The sequence below is a fragment of the Protomyctophum parallelum genome, assembly GCF_964188405.1.
Source record: "Protomyctophum parallelum genome assembly, chromosome: 5".
Lineage (NCBI taxonomy): Eukaryota > Metazoa > Chordata > Actinopteri > Myctophiformes > Myctophidae > Protomyctophum > Protomyctophum parallelum.
In genome coordinates, this window is record NC_139702.1 from 32,463,081 (window position 1) to 32,487,742 (window position 24,662).

Sequence of the window (24,662 nt, forward strand, 5' to 3'; positions counted from 1 at the left end):
TCTAGGGAAAGTTCTATGGCAAGTGCTATGGGCTACGATGAAGTCTGAAGAGGTGAATTTTCAGACTACGGCGGAAGATTGTTAGTCAGTTCTGATGCAATGGGAAGTTCATTCCAAGTTTTGTAGCCAGAAGGGAGAAGAGTCTGGAACATGTGGGTGGAGCGTTGTCCCGGCTGTTTTAGTGAAGGTTCTGCAAGCCTCCCTGTGTTGGCTGATAGCCATTTTGTCTTAATGCCATACAGAGTTACGCGAACTCCGTTCACTTCATGGGGCCAGTCCAATGGCGGCTCTCCTACATAGACTTCTATTAGTTCGTCCCTAATTGAAGGCTCCACATAGGGACAACCGGAAGTTTACGGAATGCATTGGAGTCTATGGGCTCACGCGAGTACATGAACCACGTGACCAGGCTGTTTTCTGCCCCCTCAACTCTTCTATTAGATGGCTCTGGCACGCGCTAGCCCCTCAAAAATCCACTATTTCATACAGAGGGGTGGACTTCCCACTAGGCCTTGGTCCTGTCGCACCTCCAACAGTGCCCATGGTGGACTGCATGGCAGGGGTGTCCTCCTCCCTGAGCCAGGCCTAAACCTGACCACATACCAAAATCACACTCGTCTGAAGTGAGGAGCGCATGTTGATCTTTTCATGTCCGTGAAAAATCTAAAATGAAATATACGTATTACAAGATGTATTTATATCAGTGAGATGACGTCTATCTGTCATTACTGCCCTAAATAAACAATGAAGTCCATAGACTTGGCTGGCAAAAAATTACAGCATGATTGATAGCCCAAAACAAATATAAAAGGTCCATAGATGTTGTTGCCACATTACCTAATTTCAGAAAGCCATGCGTGATTGGAGGGGCTAGCACCCCTAAAAAAATACTTTGTCAGGGTCTTCAGCTAGGGACCACCGTTCATGGATGATTTGGGCAAACAAATCTCTGCACTTCTCTGTCTGGGTTTTACAGCCATAATAAAATATGGAGGTCCCTGAGAGTAAAGCTTATAGGGATGGAACATAAGGCTGAGGGAATTAAGTAACATAGGTCTGAGAGAACAAACTGTAGAAATGCTCCCATGAAGAACAGGACGCAAGTGCCCACATTTCTGTAACTAATAATAACTGCAGGAATATATGGTTAAAGTTGAAAAGGCATATAAGGATCCTGAACCCACTCTTCAGCCAGAAAAGAAGTGGTCTATGTTTATTGAATGTCTGTATACTAAGTTGACCTGAGGTTTTGAGGTGGACATATTGATGATATACTGTAACTCATAGGCAGTGTGCGGGTAGATAATACAGAATACTGACATGAAACGTCCCTTTAAAGGGGGTTACTGTTGTCTAGTAGTATATATGACACATTCAGCCATCCAGCCACAGATGGGATGTGCCATATCTTTTATGTCCTATGTTCATCTGAAAGGGATCAGCTGCTATAGTGTTGGAAAGTCCACTGCTTTTTATTCTGACCATCTGGTAGCAATTATGTCACGCTCTGCCTGACTCGGGGCTAACCAGCACATTACGAAACAGATGCCTCAGAGTGGCACATCACTCTTTCCAGCATATAAGCGTCCCAGCACACAAACATGTGCACACGCAAGCATCAGCATGTGTCTAAAACGCACACACTTTTAGACACAGGTGTGTGTGTGTGTGTGTGTGTGTGTGTGTGTGTGTGCGTGCGTGCGTGCGTGCGTGCGTGCGTGCGTGCATGCGTGTGTGTGTGTGTGTGTGTGTGTGTGTGTGTGTGTGTGTGTGTGTGTGTGTGTGTGTGTGCGTGCGTGTGACATGATTGATTGATTGATTGAATACTTTATTCATCATGTAAACAGCACAATTATATAGTTATAGCCTATATGACATCAAAGCTAAAGGGATAACACAAAAATGTCTTGTTTCCATTGTGGTTCTATTGAATTCATCAACATACTGTAGCATAAATTAACACAATAATAATACAACAAATACAAACACCGGGCCTACAAAAGAGGTGGGAAAATTACATTTCCCTCCCCTTTTGGTCTCCTGATTTCCAAGGACAATTTTGAAAGACACCAGTGTTACACATCCTTTAATGGATGGTGGCAGAGCAGTAGAAAGTGTACACTGCTGATGATGCCGTATCCTTTGTGTATGATGTGCTTATGAACGTTTTATGAAATCCGAGCACCAAGAAGCCGAGCCGCTCATGATCCATCCTGTTTGCTTTCTGGGAGAAGAAGACAGACACCAGCTATATAGCCTACCGTTCAGTGCCACCAGTTATCCAGTTATCTTCTCCCAATGATTTTGCATACATCTATTAGTTGTCTCCACCAGGCCGAAGGCATGTGGGGAGAGTATGTTTTGCACTCCGTCCGTCCGTGTGTCCGTCCGTCCGTCCGTGTGTCCGTGTGTCCGTGAGCAGCTAATCTCGGCCACCGTTAACCCGGTCGATGCCAAATTTTGCACACACACTCCCTGGATGCCAACGATGAACCTCTGCCCCAAACTTTCCACAACGGCCTGTTATAGCGCCACCAGGAGGCCGCTTTGTGCAAAACAAGTTTTTGCACAGTACACCTACAGATTCTGTCCAAACATCACGCAAATTGGTACACAGTCCCTCTAGAGCCATTCAACGAAACCGGTCTTTCAGATTTCTCACACTCCATCCTGATTGGTTAAGATTGGCTTCCAAAGTTCACAGGAGTGCTCAGTTTCAAACAAAATGCTGCAAATCATGAACACATCGCGTGATTTGCGTGAAATTGTGCACCCACATTGCCACTAGGCCGAGGACAAAATGCCACATCAACAATTTCAACTCAGCCTCAAGGTGGCGCTATAACTGGCCTGAAAAGTGTTTTTACCTCTAACTGCACGGATCTGTGGATAACTTTGTATGCCAACTCCCTAGAGGCCATGGAAAAACCTTTGCCTGGAATTTTTCACATCTGCTCTTTATAGCGCCACCAGGAGGCCGACATATGTAAAACACATTTTCTATTATTACTCCTTCAGATTTTATCCAAATTTCACGCAAATCGGTACACATGATCTCCATAGTCATGTGATCAAGGCAGGTTTGTTTGATTTCTCATATTCCATCCTGATTGGCCACGATTGGCTCCTACAGTTTTCAGGAGTAGCCCGCTTTGTACAAATCGCCACAACTCCTCAACGCAGCGTCCGATTGCGATGACACATGTGCACGCATATTCCCACTAGGCTGAGGAAGAAATCCTGGTGGAGACCTGTGCCCAGAAGGGCACTTTTTCTAGTTATCTATTGTTGCTTAATGATCCCCCCCCCCTCCTGGGGGTCAAAACATATAAAAATGATAAAACATAACATTATACAACAATAAGGCTATACAAACTTTGCAATTTACTTGCCAAGATATATCTTTGGAAGTAGGATAAATTAGTTCTCCGATTTTTTTTCCAGTCTTTATTGGCATGGGAAAACTAAAAGTTTATTCCACACTGTGAAATAAAATAAACAATAATAAATGTACAGTTAAGTATTCAGAATAATGAATCTCTCTCTCTCTCTCTCTCTCTCTCTCTCTCTCTGGCAATTACCATGTCCAGTGTTGAATAGCTTGAATACTTTGCATAGTTGCGGTTGTTCACTCTCAGCGGGAGAAGTACAGTTATATACTCGTACTCGATAACGTAATACGGATAGAGTGGTGTAGGCCTACTGTATAGTGAGAGAGCACTGTAGCCTATTTTGCCAGGCCGACTGTATGCAAATAGCCTAATTATAGCCTTCTATAAATTGAACGTTTGTGATCAGGGAACATTTAGGGAAATAAGAATATTAGCTTATTATTCGCTATATTCAGTGCAAAAGTGGGTTATGGTGGCTTGAGTTGATTTGGTATAGCCTATATCTACAGCTGATCACTGTATTTGTAGATCGGATATTTTCGTATTGTGGATTGTAAATGAAGAGGAGGCGGGTCTTGTCGAGGCGGAGCAGCAGATCCAGTCCCAGTGAAACTCTCCAGGATCCACCCGACGTCATATCGGTGGTTGCTGCTGCTCGTCGTCGAGCCGAGCGGTGACACAGTCATCTCTGTCCTCTCCTCGGCCTCTTCTTCAGTTCACTCGCTCGCCATTTGTATGTGTGCGTGCGCCGTGAGTGTGTGACTGTGCGTGCAGATCTGCGAGACGACTGCGACTACACTACACTACACTACCTCTCTGCTCACTCTCGCTCTCTCTCTGGCTGAGGGGGAAATAAGGGAATAATGGAAGAAACGTGGGGGAGAGAAGAAACGTGAACATTTGGAATAATCGATGTCCCTCTTCAGCCCGTCTGCTGCCGACGGCGTCTCGGTGACACCGATGCGGGATTGTAAGATCGAAGTACATGTGGTAAGTTATGGCTCCTATATATCCCCGCTATACATGCAACAACATGACTTATTTCACGTGCCCCTCTGGCGTCGAAAACACACACACACACACACACACACACACGGGCATGCATAGAAAATAAGACAGTAGCCTATACCGTATGTGTTTGTTTGTTTTTTGTCGCAGATTGTCGCCGATTGGGCTGATCAGATCAGAGTCAAAGTCAGTTGTCGAGTTGTTCCACTGCAGCGCGCCGTCGTGACATTGTTACAACATTGTAACGAGTCATTCTGCTAAGTGGCGCGCCGCTCGCCTTTATTATAGACAGAATGAATAACATTTCAACATTGTCCAGGCAGTCAGTTGTATCCCAGGCATAACCGTTTGGTTTGAGTACTTGGTGGCAGGTGGCGGTTAGTAGTGGGACATGATGGCGCCCCCCGCCCCCATCACATTCACAGCCTTAATGTTGTTGGAGCATTCTGCTGCTCTGGAGGTCGGGGCAGCTGTTGTGACAGGTTTAGACAGGGGTCACTCACTATGTGACTATGCTATAGCAGCGCTCGTTCTCAAAGTGGGGTCCAGGGACCATCTGGTTTCATTGAGGGGGTTCCAAATGGACCCTTACAGGTAGGCCTATATGTAGCCAACTCTCTGAGAGAACCAAATGGACCCGGGTCCATTTGCACACTGAGTTATGGGGGTCCTGGCAGGTCCTGAAAGGGAGAGTGGAGCAGCACGTATTGCAGGCCGTCGCTGCATGCAAGAATATTTCAGACCTTTAAAGTTGGAGTGGGCGGGGCCTCTCAGCAATGTAACTGAGAGCTGACGTACGTGTGTGTGTGTGTGTGTGTGTGTGTGTGTGTGTGAGAGAGAGGGAGGGGGGGGGGTGTTCGTAGTACAATTGCTACTTTGTGAGTATTATTATGTAAGGCCAGGGGATGTCTTAAAATGTCTCACACACGTTCTTACAGTGATCCCTCATCATGATAGGACCATTACTTTTGTGGTCTTTACGATGTTCATAAAGTCTTGCATGCAACAAGGTCCTGTCTCTCTCCGAGAAGTAGAATACGCTAAACACACAACGCTCACATACAAAAAGGACACTGTAATGCATTGATCCAATGTTGTTTTTGTATTTATAATTATTCGTTTTAAAATGAGCTAAAACAATGCCTAATCCGGCATTCTGGTTTATATTTCATGAGAGTACAAACAACCAGGATTCATACATGCTGTTGGGACCTTGATATTTGCTGTACAGTAAAAAGAAAAAGGTTAGCATGGCTGACCAATGAAAATGTCATGTAAAACGTTTTGTTTAATTAATTTTATATAAAAAATGGTGAGCATGGATGTAGATATTGAAGTGACTTGTGTACACAGACCACAGCACAGTATAACACCAGTTACACCAATACACTGAAGTGTTGTGAAGACAACAATCTCCTCTGCAGAGAGAGAGATTAGGTGCACACAGTGGCACCAAACAGACAACATTCCATTTCAGTGACTAAAGTCCACCGTAGCTTCCTTGACTCTCTTCACAAACTGGCCCAGTTTCCAGTAAACACTACAGTGTTCCTTTTTCTTTTTTCTTTCTGAAAGAGAGAGCAGAAGTTTACCTAAATATTTCAGCCAGTTGGCTGCAGAAGGGGTCCCTTCTGCAACTGTTTAAAAATAGCTCAACATTTGACTTAAACAAGGCCCAATAATTTAAACCTACTGACTTGCGTCTTGGGGCTGCCAGTGCTCTTGGTTGTTGGTTTCTAATATAGAACCTGAATTTTGACACTCAAAATCCTGCATCTGCATATTAGACATATTGCTAACTTAAGGAATACACCATTGTAGTTTAATCTGGAGGTAGTTTTGTGGGACATCAAGGCAAAATCTGAGATGATAACTGAGGGACATGGAATATTGTCCAGGCATGTGTTCTCCTGAGTCTGACCGTGCTTTTTCTGAGACTTGGTTAAACACACATGAACATGTCTGGCTTTCTTACGGATATGCAGAATTAACTGAAGCAAGGTACAGAATCCAGAGAGGCATTCCTGGGAATTGGCATTGCAGGAATGAAATGCCCCAAAACCGAGGAACCTCTACACTAGACATGCTTCCTTAACTCCTCCACTCACACTGAAGCCTTGCTGAATGTTCTAGGCAGCTGCTTTTTCAAACAGCCACTCTTCCCCCACAAAAGACTGGTATAATGATATGATACCCTGACCTTTCAGTATCAACGCCATTGAAGGCAAAGTGCTGAGGGGAGAATGCACACATTAAGAAGTGCTGTCTGTGTGTTTCTTGTGAATTACTGCATCCTGAAGATCCAGAGAGTTCAGGCAGGGACGTGCACCTCCAGAGATGGGCAGAAGGACTCATGCACTCGTCCAGAGGAGTTGTCTGTGTAATTTGAGCGCCAACAAGCTGTGGGCCAGCTGAGTGTAGTATAGTGGCTGGCAGTGTTGCCAGATTTTGTGAGAGAAATAAGCAACCAGGTCTAGTAAAACAAGCCCCAAAATAAGCGACTTGAGACCTATACTATACGGTCCGGGGCTCTCTCCCTGGCACAATTGTTTTCCAGATGGAGGTTAGGGACAAATACATGGGCCTATTCATTTCGGAGTCCATGACATAAAAAATATTTTAGAACCACTACACTTTAGAAACAAGTAAAAACATCAGACCAGTCTGAAGTGAGTGGTGCTGTACTGTACTCGTGCTGTAGTACTGTACTCTACAAGCCCTCCTCCCTGGCCTGTGTGTGTGTGTGTGTGTGTGTGTGTGTCTTAGGCTATGCAACAGTGACACTTGGTGGTCAACAAACGCTATTTCGGTACTCGGACAGACAGACAGACAGACAGACAGGGACACACATATCGGTCGAGATTGTGGATTTCACAATATCACGCCAGACCATCATTGCCATCCCCAGTTCCTGCTTACTGATGCCTGTGTCCCTAGCGATGACAGGGAACGACAGTTTTCTACCTCTTGTCTGCTTTGAGGCAGGACTCCAGAGAAGAAGGGAAGATATAACCTCATTGTCAGCTCTGTAGCAGTGGCAAACTGTGTTCTTCTGGATCGGACTAGTGAAGAAACACGGGGAAGGTTGCCGTATATTAGATTAGTCGATGGGTGGATAACTGCCATCCAACCGTTTCTCTAGTTTCTTTGAAAGTGTCCATGTCTCGGAGCCATAGAGTAAAATCGGCTCAACGGACGTCCTAAATATTTTTTACTTTTAACATCTTAATAAGCTGGGATGACCAGATCTTATGCATGTCATTGCAGGCTGACCAGGCCATACCCTTCCTAGTTTGAAAGTCCTTTTGTGAAGAAGATGTATATGAACCCAAATACCTGTTTCAGAGGAGTGTTGTTAAGTGTTTTTATAATGAGGTTATTGTTGGATTTGCATATATTTACGTATTCAGTTTTCGTCTTGTTGAGATAAAGACCAACACAGTTGGAGGCCTGCTCAAGAGACTGAAAAAGAGCCTGAGCGTATTCCAATGATTGACTGATAAGCGCGATGTAATCAGTCAGTGTCTGTTAGGTATTTAGCAGGACGACGAGAGCTTCTCCTAGGGTTTAGTTGGTAGCCATTATCATTGATAGTATCAACTGACATACGAAGAACATAATCAACAACAATAATAAATAGAAACGGGACAAGTGTGTCGCCTTGGAGAATGCCAGCAAGGATGGAGAATGATGGTGTTTCTCTGTCAGGGGTAAGGATGGTCGCTGAGGTATTTGTATATAGAACTTTTATGGCATTGATCATTTTGTCGGGGATACCCTATAATTTAAGAATTTCAAACATTTTGACAAAAGCCTTTGAGAAATCAACAAAGACTAGTGCGAGATCGATGTTGCAGAGCTGTGATTCCTCAATAACCCTACGTAAGCATAGGATTTGACTCAAAGTGGATATACCACGTCTAAATCCGCTTATAATAAGCAGACATGGCAACACTGATAGTGGTTGGCTGAGCAGTAGTGCTCAGTGAAGGGCTGAAAAGAAAGCTTGCAGTGGTGTTGTAACACGACACCGTTTCTTATTGTTTGCTCAAAGGAAAGGTATGTGGCTTCTGAGTCCACTGCACCACTCCCTCCCCCAGCACTCCCATGGCCCACTCAGTGTCTTCCTCATTAATCTCTCACTCAGCGCCTGATTTTGTATGTTGTCCAAGTCCCATTAGGGCTGTAAGAGAACCATCCACTAAGACCACCCCTCACTTCACACGGGTGTGATTTCTTATTGTATTAATCGATACACATTTAATAATTTAGACGTTAAATGACAGTGAAATAACATAATAAAGGACAAGATTATGTTAAATGCTCACCACACGTCACTTGAACACAGGTATCTTGAGATATCAACTGATGTTATTGATTATTCAGCAATAAAAAAAAATGAAAAAGAAATGGATCAAATACAATCATTCACATTTTGATGAAGTTGTGAATAGCACTCTATAAGTAAGCATTCACACATATTTATTCCCACCCCTATATATTCCTATTTAGATTTTCCCCAGTCTGTCCAAATCCATTGCTACATCGATCTCTCTGTCTCTCTACCTGGCCATGGCTCTTTTCTATTTCTTTGTTTCTCCTCTCCTTTCCGTTGATTTCAACATTGTCAGTCTGTACTATAATTCTGTGCATCTCTCTCCCCATGTCACCCCTGAGTCTTGAGTCGGTGTCAGCAGATGGCAACCTCGAAGGGCCCCCACATACAAAGACTGGGTGCAGGAGGAGGGAGCGTTTTAGCATGAGCACAAAATGCAACTGGCGACTTGTTGGGGCCTTGTGGTTAGCGTACCCGTCCCCTAATCAAAACCGGTTTGCTCCACACAACAGCAAATGCATACGTCCCTCAGCTGTCATGTGCTTACGGGACATGTCCTTGAGTAATGCCTCATTTATGCTCTGTCGTACACCAGTGTCACTCGCTCAAAAGAGACGATCTTCAAGTTCACAATGTGCAGCAGATGTGATGTCGCACAATGAAGTATAAATCAGGATTAGGACTTAAATTGAAAGAATTTTCAGAACTACCCAAAACGGATGGTTGGCCGTATGTGTAGCGCACACAGCACACGCAGTCAACCACGTGGATCTGCCTCTCACCTCTCCTTTCATCTTCATACTGCAGCATCAGCTGCAGCCGCACTGGCTGCAGGAGAACCCCATTCTACTTTCTTTCACCCTGGATTCCCAGCTGACCACATTCGTCATAGTAACAAGCCAGTGCAGCAGTGCGTTCTCTGCACATGTGTATGTGCAAGCATGCACCTGTACAGATTTGTTTCATATTGATTCTTTTTTTCAAGAGTTGCTCACAAACGGTTCTCTCACTTTGTTTTGATGTCATCCAAATAAAACATTTACAGGGGAATCCTTTCCTTCTTTTTGCGTGTGTGGTGATGGCAACTCACCGCAGAACCACCTGAAAGAGGCGAGGCTTTTAGAGATTGCTCAATTGGCGTGCTGCTGGGGTAGAGTTACACACAGAGCTGAAACCATGCACTCTAGGAGAGGTGTGTTCCGTCTTAGATGACAGTTTGGAGCAGCTCAAAGGCTGTGTTCCCTGTCTACCACAGGTTTCGTTTTTATTATCTTGGCCATTGGCTGCATACTTTTATTTTATTTTTGTCAGTTGTAAGACAGTTGTGAAAGAACTGTGATTGACTTGCTGAGGGCTGCTGGCCATGGTATGAAGATTATATAAATACAGTATACAGCATGAAATAAATTCAGTTAAAAAAAACTGTTCTTCTAAAAGTTAGACAGATGGACTTGTGAATGGAAAGTTGCTGGAGCAAATCCCCATTCTCCAAATAACTACACCTTGAACCTTTTTGAAAGTCGTTTTCTTTTTTTAATTTAATATTCTGTTTTTATTTTCAATTTTTCACAAAATACACAGAACACCCGTCCACAGCCCTCCCCCCTCCCCACATACAAACCCACATACATATAATACAACACAGTTAAAGCATAATAACAATAATAATATTATACAAAAAACATGGAAAACAAACAAAAAACTAAACTAAACTAAACAAAACAAGAGACAAATCTACTATACAGAGAAAATTGTTTCCGGTAGCAATCGATCCTTTTTGAAAGTCTTTGAACAAAGTTGCTTAAATGCTAAGACTTTCTGTGGCAGTACACAAGTCTCTAGACGTCTGTGGTTGTACTGGGGAGCTCCCTGGTGTGGACTGTAACTGTACAAATAAAAATAAATGTGCAGCAGATAATTACTGTCTGAAGCCATTCATGAATTGGCATTCCTAAACTAAATGTATATACCGGTATATTTTCCATGTGGACAGCATGAGTGTAGATCAGAATTTATTTTGGGTGGTTTTCCTACATGTTTCCAGTCTATGTAGGGAATTGGTTCCCAAAGTGGGGTCTGGGGACCCCCAGGGGTCCTTGATGGAGTTCCAGGGGGTCCCCAGCTAAATCATAGTTTGGAACCAAATGGACCCTTATGGGTCTGTAACTTTGAGAATGTACAAATGGGTCCATTTGGTTCCATTTGTACACTCTCAGAGTTAAATTAACATTGATTTTACAATATAAATTGGGGGTCCCAGAGATAGAAATGCCATTACATGGGGGTCTGTAGACTAATTCATGACAAACTGGGGGTCCTTGAAATTAAATGGGTTGAGAATCACTGCTTGAGCCGTCCCTGGCATATCTTTTCAAATGGGGGGCTAATTAGTGTCTATTTGGGGCTATGTTGGCTGCCTGAACAGGGGGAGGGGGGTCTGGCTTGTGGGTGATAATAACTTAAGGACAGAAGCTTGGCCATTTCCTGTCCTGTTGACACGTGTTGCCTTGTGTTGTGAGGGAGTCAGGAGGGTCAGCTGACTCCTGCTCACATGGGAACCATTCAGCTGACAGAGAAACCCCCCACCTCCCCCCGAACCTGTCCTCCTGGTGCACTCTCTTACAAAAGTCCATCATTCTAAATTGAGTAAAAGTAGAAAGCTACTTAAAGTACGAAAAGTTGAGAGTATTCATTATGCAGAATGTCCCAAATGTATATATATATAAAAATAAAAATAAAGCAGATCTGAGAGTTTTGTAATAATAATCAAAGTCTACAAAGTAATTGTATTGGAGTAAAAGTCTAATATTTGCCTCTGAGATGTAGTGGAGTAGAAGCAAAAGTACTGAAAATGGAAATACTCCAGTAATATATATAAAAAACCCTCAAAATTAGAATTACAGTACACTACTTGAGTAAATTAACTTAGTTATGTTACAACTCTGCCCCACACACACCACCATCAACTCTCAATTCAAATGTCTGTTAAGGTGCTGTACTTGCCACCACCAAGTGGTAAATTACATTTAAACTGAAATCCAATGAGTTCCTTTTGTTCGCTTTTCAACATTTCAACTTTTGTCTTTCCCAGGAAAGATTTGCTAAGCATATTAGCTCAGAGATTCACATTAACAGAGTTACAAACTTTCACATTTGGGAGCAGCCCAGTGACACTGCAATTTGTGGTTGAATAGCTTCATTAGAGCGAATGTTGAACTTGTGCCTTGCCCAAGGGCACATCTAAATTTGTTGAGTTGTTGTCACTTCTTTTACTGAACATTTTTGCTACCAGTGAATCTGTTGCTAATGTGGAACTGTGGAACACAGTAATGATCTATATTTCCCCCTCCTGTTTCTGCTCCACAGATATATGTTGGGTAACGGGGTGAAGCGGAAACTGAACGAGGACGAGGATGGACTGGAGGAGGGCATCGTGGGCATGCCAGGGGCCGGCACGGTGGCGGTGGTCGGAGGGGGCCTGTCGCGGGCGTCGTACGCCCTGCAGCGTCAGACCGTCCTCAACATATCGCTGATGAAGCTGTACGGCCCACGGGCTGGCCCGGATCCAGGCCTCCAGCGACGCGTCCTCATCAACAACATGGTCCGCCACATACACGAGGAGTTCAAAGAGGAAGGAGGGGGAGGCGTGCGCGCCCTCTTCTTCGCCGTGCAGCCCGCCGCGCCACGCTCTGCCTCCACTGCCGGCCGCGAGGTCAACGGCGACAACGAAGGATATCGCCAGGCACCCCTCCCTCCTCCTCCCTCCTTCAGCATCCTCTCCTCCCTGGACTCCTGCCTTACTCCCGCCTCACTCCTGGAGGAGGACTCCCCGCTGTTCTTTGCCCTGCCTCCATCCTCGCCCCACCCCATGCACCATTACTCCGCACGTCCACCGCCCCCCGCACCCCTTCCCTCGCCCCCAAAAGACAGCTTCTCCACGGCTCTGGAGGAGATCGAAGAGCTGTGCCCCGTCGCTGTGACAGCGTCGTCGTTGTCCTCCCCTTCGCTCTCTCCCCCCTACAACTCCTCCGAGACCCCCTCATCGCCTCAGGCTCTGTCGGAGGATGTGAGCATGAAGGAGGTTGGACTGAACTCACATGCGGAGGAGGAGGAGAGAACAATGGAGAAACATGCTCCTCCTCTTCCTCCTCCCAGTACCACGGACACGCCCTCCTCCCCAGCGGGCTTTCTGACTGACTTTGCCCTCGACGACATTCTGTTCACCGACATAGATACGTCCATGTACGACTTCAGCTCCGGCACCGCCCCCTCGGTCACCTCTGCGTCCAAGATGGCTCCCGTGGGGATGGCGGATGACTTGGTGAAGAGCATCTCCAGCTACGGCGGCCCTGGCGGGAGTTCCCAGAACCAGCCTTTTAAAATGGACCTGGCCGAGCTAGACCACATTATGGAAGTGTTGGTGGGCTCCTGAGGGACAAATGGAACCACCTCAGAGGGACATAAGTTATAGCTCACCAATTGGGTTGTTTTGTACAGTTTTCTACGTGTGTCCGAGAATTGTAAGAAAAGCTAAACATTGTCAGAGACGTTTCTACCCTGTGCATGCTTTTCCAGATGCGAGAAAATGTGAGATGAATTTTTGACAAAAATAATTTATGCATCTGAGTGCCTTCGTCCATGTTCGACCATCAAGCGATTAAAACTTTGCTGTTTTTTTTAGCCAGCACACAGAACTACAAATTTTCTCTGAAATGTTTCTGGCATACAAAGAATGGACTCGGTTTACAATCACATTTCTTCACTACACTCACAGGTTTGCATAGTCTCACCCAAAATGTTTCCAGTAACACATCAGTTACAATGAACATGCAAAAGTTTCAAATCCATCTAAGGTTGATGCATTTTCACAACTCATCGACTTTGTTACTTAATACCACTACTGCTGGTACAATGTACTGCTACTATTGGATATAATGTATTTTCAGAAAGATTTTTCAATATTATGCTTTAATAGGTTTCAAAGGCCCAGAGGCCAGGAAACATACATGTGTATGCTAACTGCCCATGTGTATGCTTACTGCAGGTAAGAAAAAACACCAAACTAGCTGTTTCCAATAGCAGCATTATGACTAGTTTCATCTCCTGTTGCTGGCTTACTTTCGCTGTGTGACCCAGATGGAATTGGTCAAGTGTGAAATGGAAGTGTATCTTTATGAGAACATTTGCACATGCACCAAACACAGAAACAAAACAATACTTTGAATACTCTATTTCTGATTAAGTTATTTATTTTCTCTTGGCTCTCGTGTACAAATATTTATTATGTAACATTGACTAATATTTTGTTTGTACAGAACATAAATGCATATGGGGGGGGGGGGGGGGGGTTTCAAGGTGTACCATGCAATGAGTGATGCATTGCATATTCTGTAAAATATTTTAGCATTTCAGCTATTGTCAATGACCTTATTCCAGCCTATAGTCCCTGTGTGTGTGTGTGTGTGTGTGTGTGTGTGTGTGTGTGTGTGTGTGTGTGTGTGTGTGTGAGTGTGAGTGTGAGTGTGAGTGTGAGTGTGAGTGTGAGTGTGAGTGTGTGTGTGTGTGAGAGTATGAGAGAAAGGTTTGTTTTGTCGTATTATCCACATTAATTGATTTTCAGCAATAAGTAGTTTCAGTTTTAGAACTGAGAATGATAATGGTGTGGAAAGTATGATAAGATGTATTTTACTAACTACTCGCTGACTAAGATTCACTCTGCCACCTCAGTTTTTATTTTGATTTTGTTGTCTAGCTTTTGGTGTGTGTTCTTACACAAGCATTAAATTCCCATTGACAATGAATGGACAATTTTACGTCAGAGTGTCTGAGCAAATAGATAGTGTCTGTTTTACGTCATGATGATGTACGATGATAAGAGCGCCCCTCACTTCACACAGGTGTGATTTTTTTACTTTCAAAGAAAGTGGGCAATCAGCACTTTACGTGCCTAATTTATGCTCCCATCGTACGATGGTATCGCGCTCCGAAAACAGCGGATCTACAAGCTCACGCTTCGTGACACCGTCGTTCAACAGAGTAAGGCCTTAGTAGAGGAAAGTCCCTGCCCAGCGAGGGTGCAGTAGGTCTATGTCGTTTCAGACAGGGTTTGAACTGCTAATGCCACCTCTGGGTACTGGAGTGTTAAACATATCATTGCTGTCTGTCAGAAAACTCTTATCTCCATATTCTAACTTTTTTTTATTTCTTCGCCCTATTTGACCGTATTACATCGTCACACGAAAGCATCAAAAGTAGCAGATCCACAAGCTTGAAAGGCTGCATGAAGCTATGTGTTTGGAGCTTGTATGTATCTGCTGTTTTTGCTATTTTTGAATTTGAATCCTGAAAAGTAACAGTTTTGGACATATGAGGTTAACCGTTTTCCACCCAGCAGAGGCGATATCCAAAGACATTTTTTTCTGCTGTAGACATGACTGAAGGGAGAATACAGAGCCAACCATTTCTAATCAAAACACATGTCTGCTTCTCTTGCTGGCTTACAGTAAATGCCACTGTTATTTATTTGTTTTTCAGTTTTGTTTGTTTTGTTTTTCTGTTATGATATCTTGCTTCCCATGTTTGACCATACAGACAAAGGTCAAGTAGGTCAAAGATAGTCTATAGGCTATTTTAATTTCTTCCATTGGACATTAATTGTGTGTGTCCAGTGGTTAAATGGTCAGTCAGGTGCTCTGATATTGTAAATTGTGCTTCATTGCTTGCTGACCTTGAATCTGTGCCTTGTCTTATGCAATATATTACATTTTCCTGAAAGATATTTAATGAAATGTCTATAATATGGATTCAATTCTGATGGGATTACAGTTTTATAATTTTATTTTCTACAATAAATGAAAATGGAGACATGTTGTGTCCTCCTCATCTCTATTCTTACTTCTGTAACTAAATGAAAGGTTCATACAAATAGGAATCTTAGGCATAATAACACTAAATGTTATGAATTTGGACTTGGAATGAGTTAGTTTAATTGATGTATGCGATCTATGTGTAGCATTACGCGAAAGCGACCCAGGACTCCCACTCGCCAGACCAACGCGCAACCCATCGTGCCAATAGGCTGAACCCGATTGGCAGGGCTGTTGAGGGCTGGGTCTTGGCTGGGGGCTACAATCACCCCCCAGTCCTTGAAGCACGTCTCACTTCACACCGTCGCACACGATGTCCCTCATGTCCCTCACGCGAGGATATCACGCTTCACACCCTGCCGACAATGCCAGATTGTAGCATTACGCGGAAGCAGGGATTGAACCTGGGGCTCCCACCCCAAGGGGCCAGCTAGGCACTCCAATGTTGAAGCGCTGGGCCCTAGTGGTAAGAGGAAGGACTGCAGGCGGACCCGTGGATTCATGAAGAGGAAACCCCGTGCAGCTGAGCTTTAACATTTAGCGCTCGGTTGCACTTCCGCATTTGACCTCCAAATTTTGGAGGTCAAATGCGGAAATGCGCCCAAAAAGACGGAAATAGATGGTCCCTCCGGCGGCTTCAAAACGCCACTGAGCAACTTCCACTGACATGAATAGCGGAGGGGGCGGAGCTTCGCGCCAGTTCAGTCTCTATCCTTTTAATACTCTATGGCTCCCACTCGCCATGCCAATAGGCCTGAGCCCGATTGGCAGGGCTGTTGCAGGCTGGGTCTTGGCTGGGGGCTACATATGGGTAAAATGTGACACACACTTCTTTTTTACCAGTCTGTTGGATGTTACAGTTACTTGCATTGGAAGTTAAAGAGCCTGTGTATTATGCAAATCACAGAGGCTAGACAGTCAATGACACACGACACGCACACATTTTAACACGGTACGGCAGAAGCAGCAACAGTAGTAATAAACAATAATGTATGTCATTTGCCTTCCCTTTCCCAATGGATTTATTCAACCAGGCAATATATTAAATTAGTTTGCAATGTGCTCTATAGCTCAAATGTATACAGAGGTGCAACCACGTTCCTAAGCAATAGCTTTCATTTTTTGCACAGACGAAAATGAAAGCCTGGGCACTGAGGCTATACCAATTAGTATAGTAGTCTATCTTCCGAAACCATGAACTATAGCATGCCGATTTTTCTGGGGGTGGGCACTGCAGAAACCCCATTCAAACAAAATTAAATTAAATTAAACAAAGATAAAATGATTCACAGGTTCATCTTACGGTGGATATGTTTGCCTGAAAAGGAATCTTTGAAATGTTTCATCGTTTTAGAAATATAGTGCTTTCAAATTTGAGAAATTTACAATGGGGCTCAATGGCAGATATTAAAAAAGCACACCTAGAAACGCCATTCACACTTTTTATAATTCAGCTTATACTATGGAGACAGAGACACATGCTGGAACTCGATAGACAGCGAAATCCATTCGGGGCGGAGACGTAGGTCCCAGCGTATTATCTTCCGTCGTGGCTTATTATTCAATAGGTCGCTGTTTAAATATGAATTCGTCCCGATGGTTTAATAATTCGCCCAAACGGTTAATTTTCGTCGGGGCTATTTATGAATCCGTCTGTGTTCACGACGTATTTTATAATAGGTCGCGGCGGTTTGATAATAATTCGCCTCGACGGTTTATTTTTCGTCTGCGTATTACAACTCGTCGTGCCGTATTAATTAATACGTCGAAAGGGTGCATGCTGCCTTTCCCCGTGGAGAACCTGCAGAGCAGCAGGCCTTTTTACACGCGCATCGTGCCCGGGGATGGTGGTGCGCCTCGCCGGTCCGGTTCCGTGGAGGGATGGCCCGACCCTCGTCCGTGAACCCCTGGGGGGGTGGGGGGACCCTTGGGGGATCACGGAGGTCCGCATAGGAGCGACGAGAGTGAGTGAGTGAGTGTGTGAGTGTGTGTGTGTGTGTGTGTGTGTGTGTGTGTGTGTGTGTGTGTAGCCATGTGTGCAACTATATTCTCGCACCTATACAGTCTGAGCGCTTGTGCTCCTATCCGTGTGCCTCCCCCCCCCCCACCCCATGTGGACCCTTGGGGGGGGGGTCCCTTTGCACTTTGTGTAGAAGCTGCGTATAGCCTCATACTGAAAAAAAGACTATTTTACGCACAGCGCAAGGCAATGTGATTACGATCGTCCTTCTGGGGGGGGGGGGGGTCCCTGGCCAACACAATAGATAACCTAAGGACATATGAATTTATATACAAGGCTATATTAATTTAGCCGATCATCAAAGCTCACCGCGCTCGTATAGCGCATTGACAGGTCTGTCTGTCTGTCTGTCTGTCTGTCTGTCTGTCTGTCTGTCTGTCTGTCTGTCTGTCTGTCTGTCTGTCTGTCTGTGTCTCAATGACTCGCCTTAGGCGGATAATATAGGCTACAAGTACAACCTTTATTAAAGTAATCGCACTCAGACAGAGTATAGGCCTAAAAGAGTGAGTTCTCGCATTGCGTTCTGTTCTGTGCGTCGTAGCGCATGCAGATAGACAGATAGGGGGGGGGGGGGCAGTTTGACAACAGCGGCTGACACATGTTCATTGATGATGATTAATAGGCCTACTGTATGCTACTGTGCTGCTGGATCGTCGATAAATGGACTATAGGCCTACTGGACTTTGATGTTTTACTGCACGGATGTGTGGCATATAAGAGAACCAGTTTATCAATGTTGGATACCTGCGCTCTTTGCATGTGCACGGCAGATGGGGGGAGAGAGAGAGAGAGAGAGAGAGAGAGAGAGAGAGAGAGAGAGAGAGCGCAGAAAGAGAGAGAGCGCGCGCAGAGAGAGAGAGCAAGAGAGAGAGCGCGCATAGAGAGAGAGAGAGAGAGAGAGAGAGAGAGAGAGAGAGAGAAATGCGCTCCGTTCATTGGCTCTATAGGCAAGGGCAGAAGGTTCCTATAACGACAGTGGGTGCCCACCTTAGAGTAGCCTATATATTTTAAGGCACCCGCCCCGCAACTTATTATTATTGGCTTATTATTTTGCCAGCGGGTGCTTCGGCTCTTGCTCTTGTGATTTTAAATAAATATGTCTCTGTCTCTGCGTCTCTAGAGCTATAACATATATACTGTAGCACACATCATGTGTGACACATGTGTGCACATACACACACACACACACACACATACACACACACACACACACACACACACACACACACACCGAGTACTAAGTAAGTAGCCTATAGGCTACGGCTCTAAAAACATGAAATACTGCGGGAGCATTATTACCACAATAAACAAAGTTGGATTTGTACATTGCAGAAACTGCAGAATGCAGATACATAACGTAAGTGTTCTTATTATTGTCCGTCTACTCTGGGTTTTATAATGCAGCGTGAGTCCGCGATAGCCGGATAGCCGATCTGCAAGCTCACAACGCATTGCGCTGATTGACAGTGCACGTGCAGCAGCTACTGTATAAAATTATATTTAAGTAGGCTACTTTTTAGTGTGATGTCTGTGTTATTGACTTCTTGTTCCTTAATGTGGGTTTATCAGAGCGATATAGTGCAGCTGTGAGTCAGTAGCTGCTGCGTCCGTGCACCAATAGAGCGACCGCGGTGGCGGCACACATGCTTGAAATATTAAATAAAAATATGTCGGGATTCCGGGCCGGGCCCGGGCCGTTTCTGGACTGTACCAACGGGCTTAGGGCCGGACGGGCCTTAACTCCACGGGCCCCGGGCCGGGCACGGGCCTATATTTTAGGCCCGTGCAGGGCTCTAGTGTGTGTGTGTGTGTGTGTGTGTGTGTGTTAAATGTGGTCATTTAAATGTAGGCCTATTATATATACACGCACCATACAAGCACCTATATTATATAATATGTGTTGGGCAATCAACATATAGCAGCACCCCCCACCAGCAGATGTATATAAACATGGAACTGCGCTATGATATTCACTCACTCACTCACTCTCGTCGCTCCTATGCGGACCTCCGTGATCCCCCAAGGGTCCACGGGGACCCCCCCAGGGGTTCACGGACGAGGGTCGGGCCATCCCTCCACGGAATCGGACCGGCGAGGCGCACGCGGTGGTGCGCCGATCCCCGGGCACGATGCGCGCGTAAAAAGGCCTGCTGCCCTGCAGGTTCTCCACGGGGAAAGGCAGCATGCACCCTTTCGACGTATTAATTAATACGGCACGACCAGTTGTAATACGCTGACGAAAAATAAACCGTCGAGGCGAATTATTATCAAACCGCCGCGACCTATTATAAAATACGTCGCGAACGCCGACGGATTCATAAATTGCCCCGACGAAAATTTACCGGCGAATTATTAAACCGTCGGGACGAATTAATATTTAAACAGCGACCTATTGAATAATAAGCCACGACGGAAAATAATACGCTGGGACCTACGTCTCCGCCCCGAATGGATTTCGCCCCACCTGGGAACTTTTTACTTTGAGTTATTTAACAACCCTTGGACTGCCAATCCCAATTTTTTTGTTTGGGTAACAAATTGCCATATTTTTAATTCATCATTTTAACATACAAGAAAGATCTGGTGGTTTGAAAAGATGTTTCTTTTTTTTCATTGATAGTGTATTCTCTCGAATCGCCACCAGATGGCGGGAAAGCACCATTATGCTGATTTTGGCCAAAATAGACGAATCTTCCTAAGTCACTTCCGGTTCAACAATCAACAACATCCTGTAGTATTTTGACCCTAGTCAATAGCTTGGCTGGTCCGGATTGCTAAGCTAATACTATATTTTTCATAACTAAGTCAAATTAACCTCAAATCAACCCCAAAAGATCGCAAAATATCACATTTTTTACAGCGACGCACATAGAGACGGCGCGTGCACGATATTTGGCCGTTATTTGGTAAATTACATCCAACATTAGTGATATTAGCGAAAAAATATTAATTTTTGCTCTTTTGACCCCGCGATAACTGATATTGATTGTCGTTCCGTTTTTTCCGTGAACGGGAGGTTTAGATTTTTAGATTAATTCCGTTTTTTCCGTTAATTGTAGGCCAGGGGTTAAACGCCCAATGCATTCCCAATGGCAATAGCAAAAACTTTGGCATGCTACTAGTCCTACATACTTACACCTAGAAACCCCATTCAAACCTATTTAGGTTCATCTTACGGTGGACATGTTTGCCTGAAAAGGAATCTTTGAAATGTTTCATAGTTTTAGAAATATAGTGTTTTCAAATTTGAGACATTTACAATGGGGCTCAATGGCAGCTCTATAGGCACGTCAAAAGTCACTTTCACCTAGAAACTACATTCACACTTTTTATTATTCAGCTTACTGTGGAGACACATGCCGGAACGTTTTACTTTGAAATGTTTTGGAGTTATTTAACTTAAACGCCCAATGCATTCTCTATGGCAATAGCACAAACTTTGGCATGCTACTAGTCCTACATACTTACACAAAAATCACATTTCAAAAAACGATAACCCATAGTTTTTTTTTCAATTTTTTTCAAATCCTCAAAAATGATGAAAAACGGCGTGCCATAGTATGCCATACGGTATGGGCTATAGCCCATGGTCAAAAATGATGAAAAACGAGGATAATTTTTTTTTTTTTCAAAAATAAAAAAACAATGGGCTTTCATCATTTTTGAGGATTAAAAAAAAAAAAAAAAAAAAAAAAAAAAACATGGGTTATAGCCCATCGTTTTTTGAATTTTTTTGAATCCTCGTTTTTTGAATTTTTGACCATGGGCTATAGCCCATACCGTACGGCATACTATGGCACGCCGTTTTTCATCATTTTTGAGGATTTTAAAAAATGTTTTTTTTTTTTTTCATTTTTTTCAAATCCTCAAAAATGATGAAAAACTGCGTGCTATAGTATGCCGTACGATATGGGCTATAGCCCATATCCTTGCGGTGTATATAGCGGTGTATGAGAATGGGTGTTGCTACTAGTCCTACATACTTACACCTAGCAACCCCATTCTAGCCTACTTAGGTTCATCTTACGGTGGACATGTTTGCCTGAAAAGGAATCTTTGAAATGTTTCATAGTTTTAGAAACATAGTGCTTTCAAATTCACAATGGGGCTCAATGGCAGACATTGGCACGTCAAAAATCACTTTCACCTAGAAACTCCATTCACACTTTTTATTATTCAACTTGCTGTGGAGACACATGCTGGAACTTTTTACTTTGAAATGTTTTATAGTTTCTGAGTTATTTAACTTAAACGCCCAATGCATTCTAGTCTGTGGCAATAGCACAAACTTTGGCATGCTACTAGTCCTACATACAAAATGATGAAAAACGAGGATAAAAAAAAAAAGAAAAATCAAAAAACGATGGGCTATAACCCATCGTTTTTTGATTTTTTTCCAAATCCTCAAAAATGATGAAAAACGGCGTGCCATAGTATGCCGTACGGTATGGGCTATAGCCCATGGTCAAAAATGATGAAAAACGAGGATAAAAAAAAATCTACATTCAAAAAACGATGGGCTATAACCCATCGTTTTTTTCATTTTTTTCATATCCTCAAAAATGATGAAAAACGACGTGCTATAGTATGCCGTACGGTATGGGCTATAGCCCATGGTCAAAAATGATGAAAAACGAGGTTAAACAAATAATCAAAATTTCAAAAAACGATGGGCTATAACCCATGTTTTTCATATTTTTTCATTTTTTTCAAATCCTCAAAAATGATGAAAAACGGCGTGCTATAGTATGCCGTTTAGTATGCCATGTTTGCCTGAAAAGGAATCTTTGAAATGTTTCATAGTTTTAGAAACATAGTGCTTTCAAATTCACAATGGGGCTCAATGGCAGACATTGGCACGTCAAAAATCACTTTCACCTAGAAACTCCATTCACACTTTTTATTATTCAGCTTACTGTGGAGACACATGCTGGAACTTTTTACTTAATTTCTGAGTTATTTAACTTAAACGCCCAATGCATTCTAGTCTGTGGCAATAGCACAAACTTTGGTATGCTACTAGTCCTACATACAAAATGATGAAAAACGAGGATTTAAAAAACATCAAAATTCTAAAAACGATGGGCTATAACCCATCGTTTTTTTCATTTTTTTCAAATCCTCAAAAATGATGAAAAACGGCGTGCTATAGTATGCCGTACGGTATGGGCTATAGCCCATGGTGAAAAATTATGAAAAACGAGGATAAAAAAAAAAAATCTAAATTCAAAAAACGATGGGCTATAACCCATCGTTTTTTTCATTTTTTTCAAATCCTCAAAAATGATGAAAAACTGCGTGCTATAGTAAGCCGTACGGTATGGGCTATAGCCCAAGGTGAAAAATGATGAAAAACGAGGATAAAAAAAACAAAAAAAAAACGATGGGCTATAACCCATCGTTTTTTTTCCATTCTTTTCAAATCCTCAAAAATGATGAAAAACGGCGTACTACAGTATGCCGTACGGTATGGGCTATAGCCCATGGTGAAAAATGATGAAAAACGAGGATAAAAAATAATAATCTAAATTCAAAAAACGATGGGCTATAACCCATCGTTTTTTTCATTTTTTTTCAAATCCTCAAAAATGATGAAAAACTGCGTGCTATAGTAAGCCGTAAGGTATGGGCTATAGCCCAAGGTGAAAAATGATGAAAAACGAGGATAAAAAAAAAAAAAAAAAAACGATGGGCTATAACCCATCGTTTTTTTTCCATTCTTTTCAAATCCTCAAAAATGATGAAAAACGGCGTGCTATAGTATGCCGTACGGTATGGGCTATAGCCCATGGTGAAAAATGATGAAAAACGAGGATAAAAAAAAATATATCTAAATTCAAAAAACGATGGGCTATAACCCATCGTTTTTTTCATTTTTTTTTAAATCCTCAAAAATGATGAAAAACTGCGTGCTATAGTAAGCCGTACGGTATGGGCTATAGCCCAAGGTGAAAAATGATGAAAAACGAGGATAAAAAAAACAAAAAAAAAACGATGGGCTATAACCCATCGTTTTTTTTCCATTCTTTTCAAATCCTCAAAAATGATGAAAAACGGCATACTACAGTATGCCATACGGTATGGGCTATAGCCCATGGTGAAAAATGATGAAAAACGAGGATAAAAAAAAAAAAATCTAAATTCAAAAAACGATGGGCTATAACCCATCGTTTTTTTCATTTTTTTCAAATCCTCAAAAATGATGAAAAACTGCGTGCTATAGTAAGCCGTACGGTATGGGCTATAGCCCAAGGTGAAAAATGATGAAAAACGAGGATAAAAAAAACAAAAAAAAAACGATGGGCTATAACCCATCGTCTTTTTTTCATTCTTTTCAAATCCTCAAAAATGATGAAAAACGGCGTACTACAGTATGCCGTACGATATGGGCTATTAGACGAGCGTCTAAAAATGGGATAAAAAACGTAAAAAAATAGACGTCTAAAACACGTCTAAAAATAGACGTGTTTTAGACGTCTATTTTTAGACGTTTTTTAGATGTCTATTATTAGACGTTTTTTATCCCATTTTTAGACGCACGTCTAATAGCCGGCTATTGCTCAGTGGGATGGTCAAAAATGATGAAAAACGAGGATTAAAAAGAAAATCTAAAAATCAAAAAACGATAGGCTATAACTCATCGTTTATATTCTTCATTTTTTTAAATCCTCAAAAATGATGAAAAACGGCGTGCTATAGTATGCCGTACGGTATGGGCTATAGCCCATGGTCAAAAATGATGAAAAACGAGGATTCAAAAAAATTCAAAAAACGATGGGCTATAACGATGGGCTATAACCCATGAGGCATTCCTCTCATCCTCCGCAACACCCATTCTCATACACCCATCCCCAATGCATTCTCTATGGCAATAGCACAAACTTTGGCATGCTACTAGTCCTACATACTTACACCTATAGCAACCCCATTCTAGCCTACTTAGGTTCATCTTACGGTGGACATGTTTGCCTGAAAAGGAATCTTTGAAATGTTTCATGGTTTTAGAAAGATAGTGCTTTTCAATTCACAATGGGGCTCAA

General features: G+C 43.1%; 1 protein-coding gene across 1 annotated transcript; it reads left to right on the forward strand.

The window, feature by feature from the left end:
* The first annotated feature begins 4,051 nt into the window (after nt 1–4,051).
* On the forward strand, nt 4,052–15,630 carry LOC310859331 (SERTA domain-containing protein 2-like). Its single transcript, XM_083765805.1, has 2 exons — nt 4,052–4,382; nt 12,103–15,630. The coding sequence occupies exon 2, from the start codon at nt 12,107–12,109 to the stop codon at nt 13,166–13,168; it is 1,062 nt and encodes a 353-aa protein (XP_083621931.1). The 5' UTR covers nt 4,052–4,382; nt 12,103–12,106; the 3' UTR covers nt 13,169–15,630.
* Nucleotides 15,631–24,662: the final 9,032 nt, after the last annotated feature.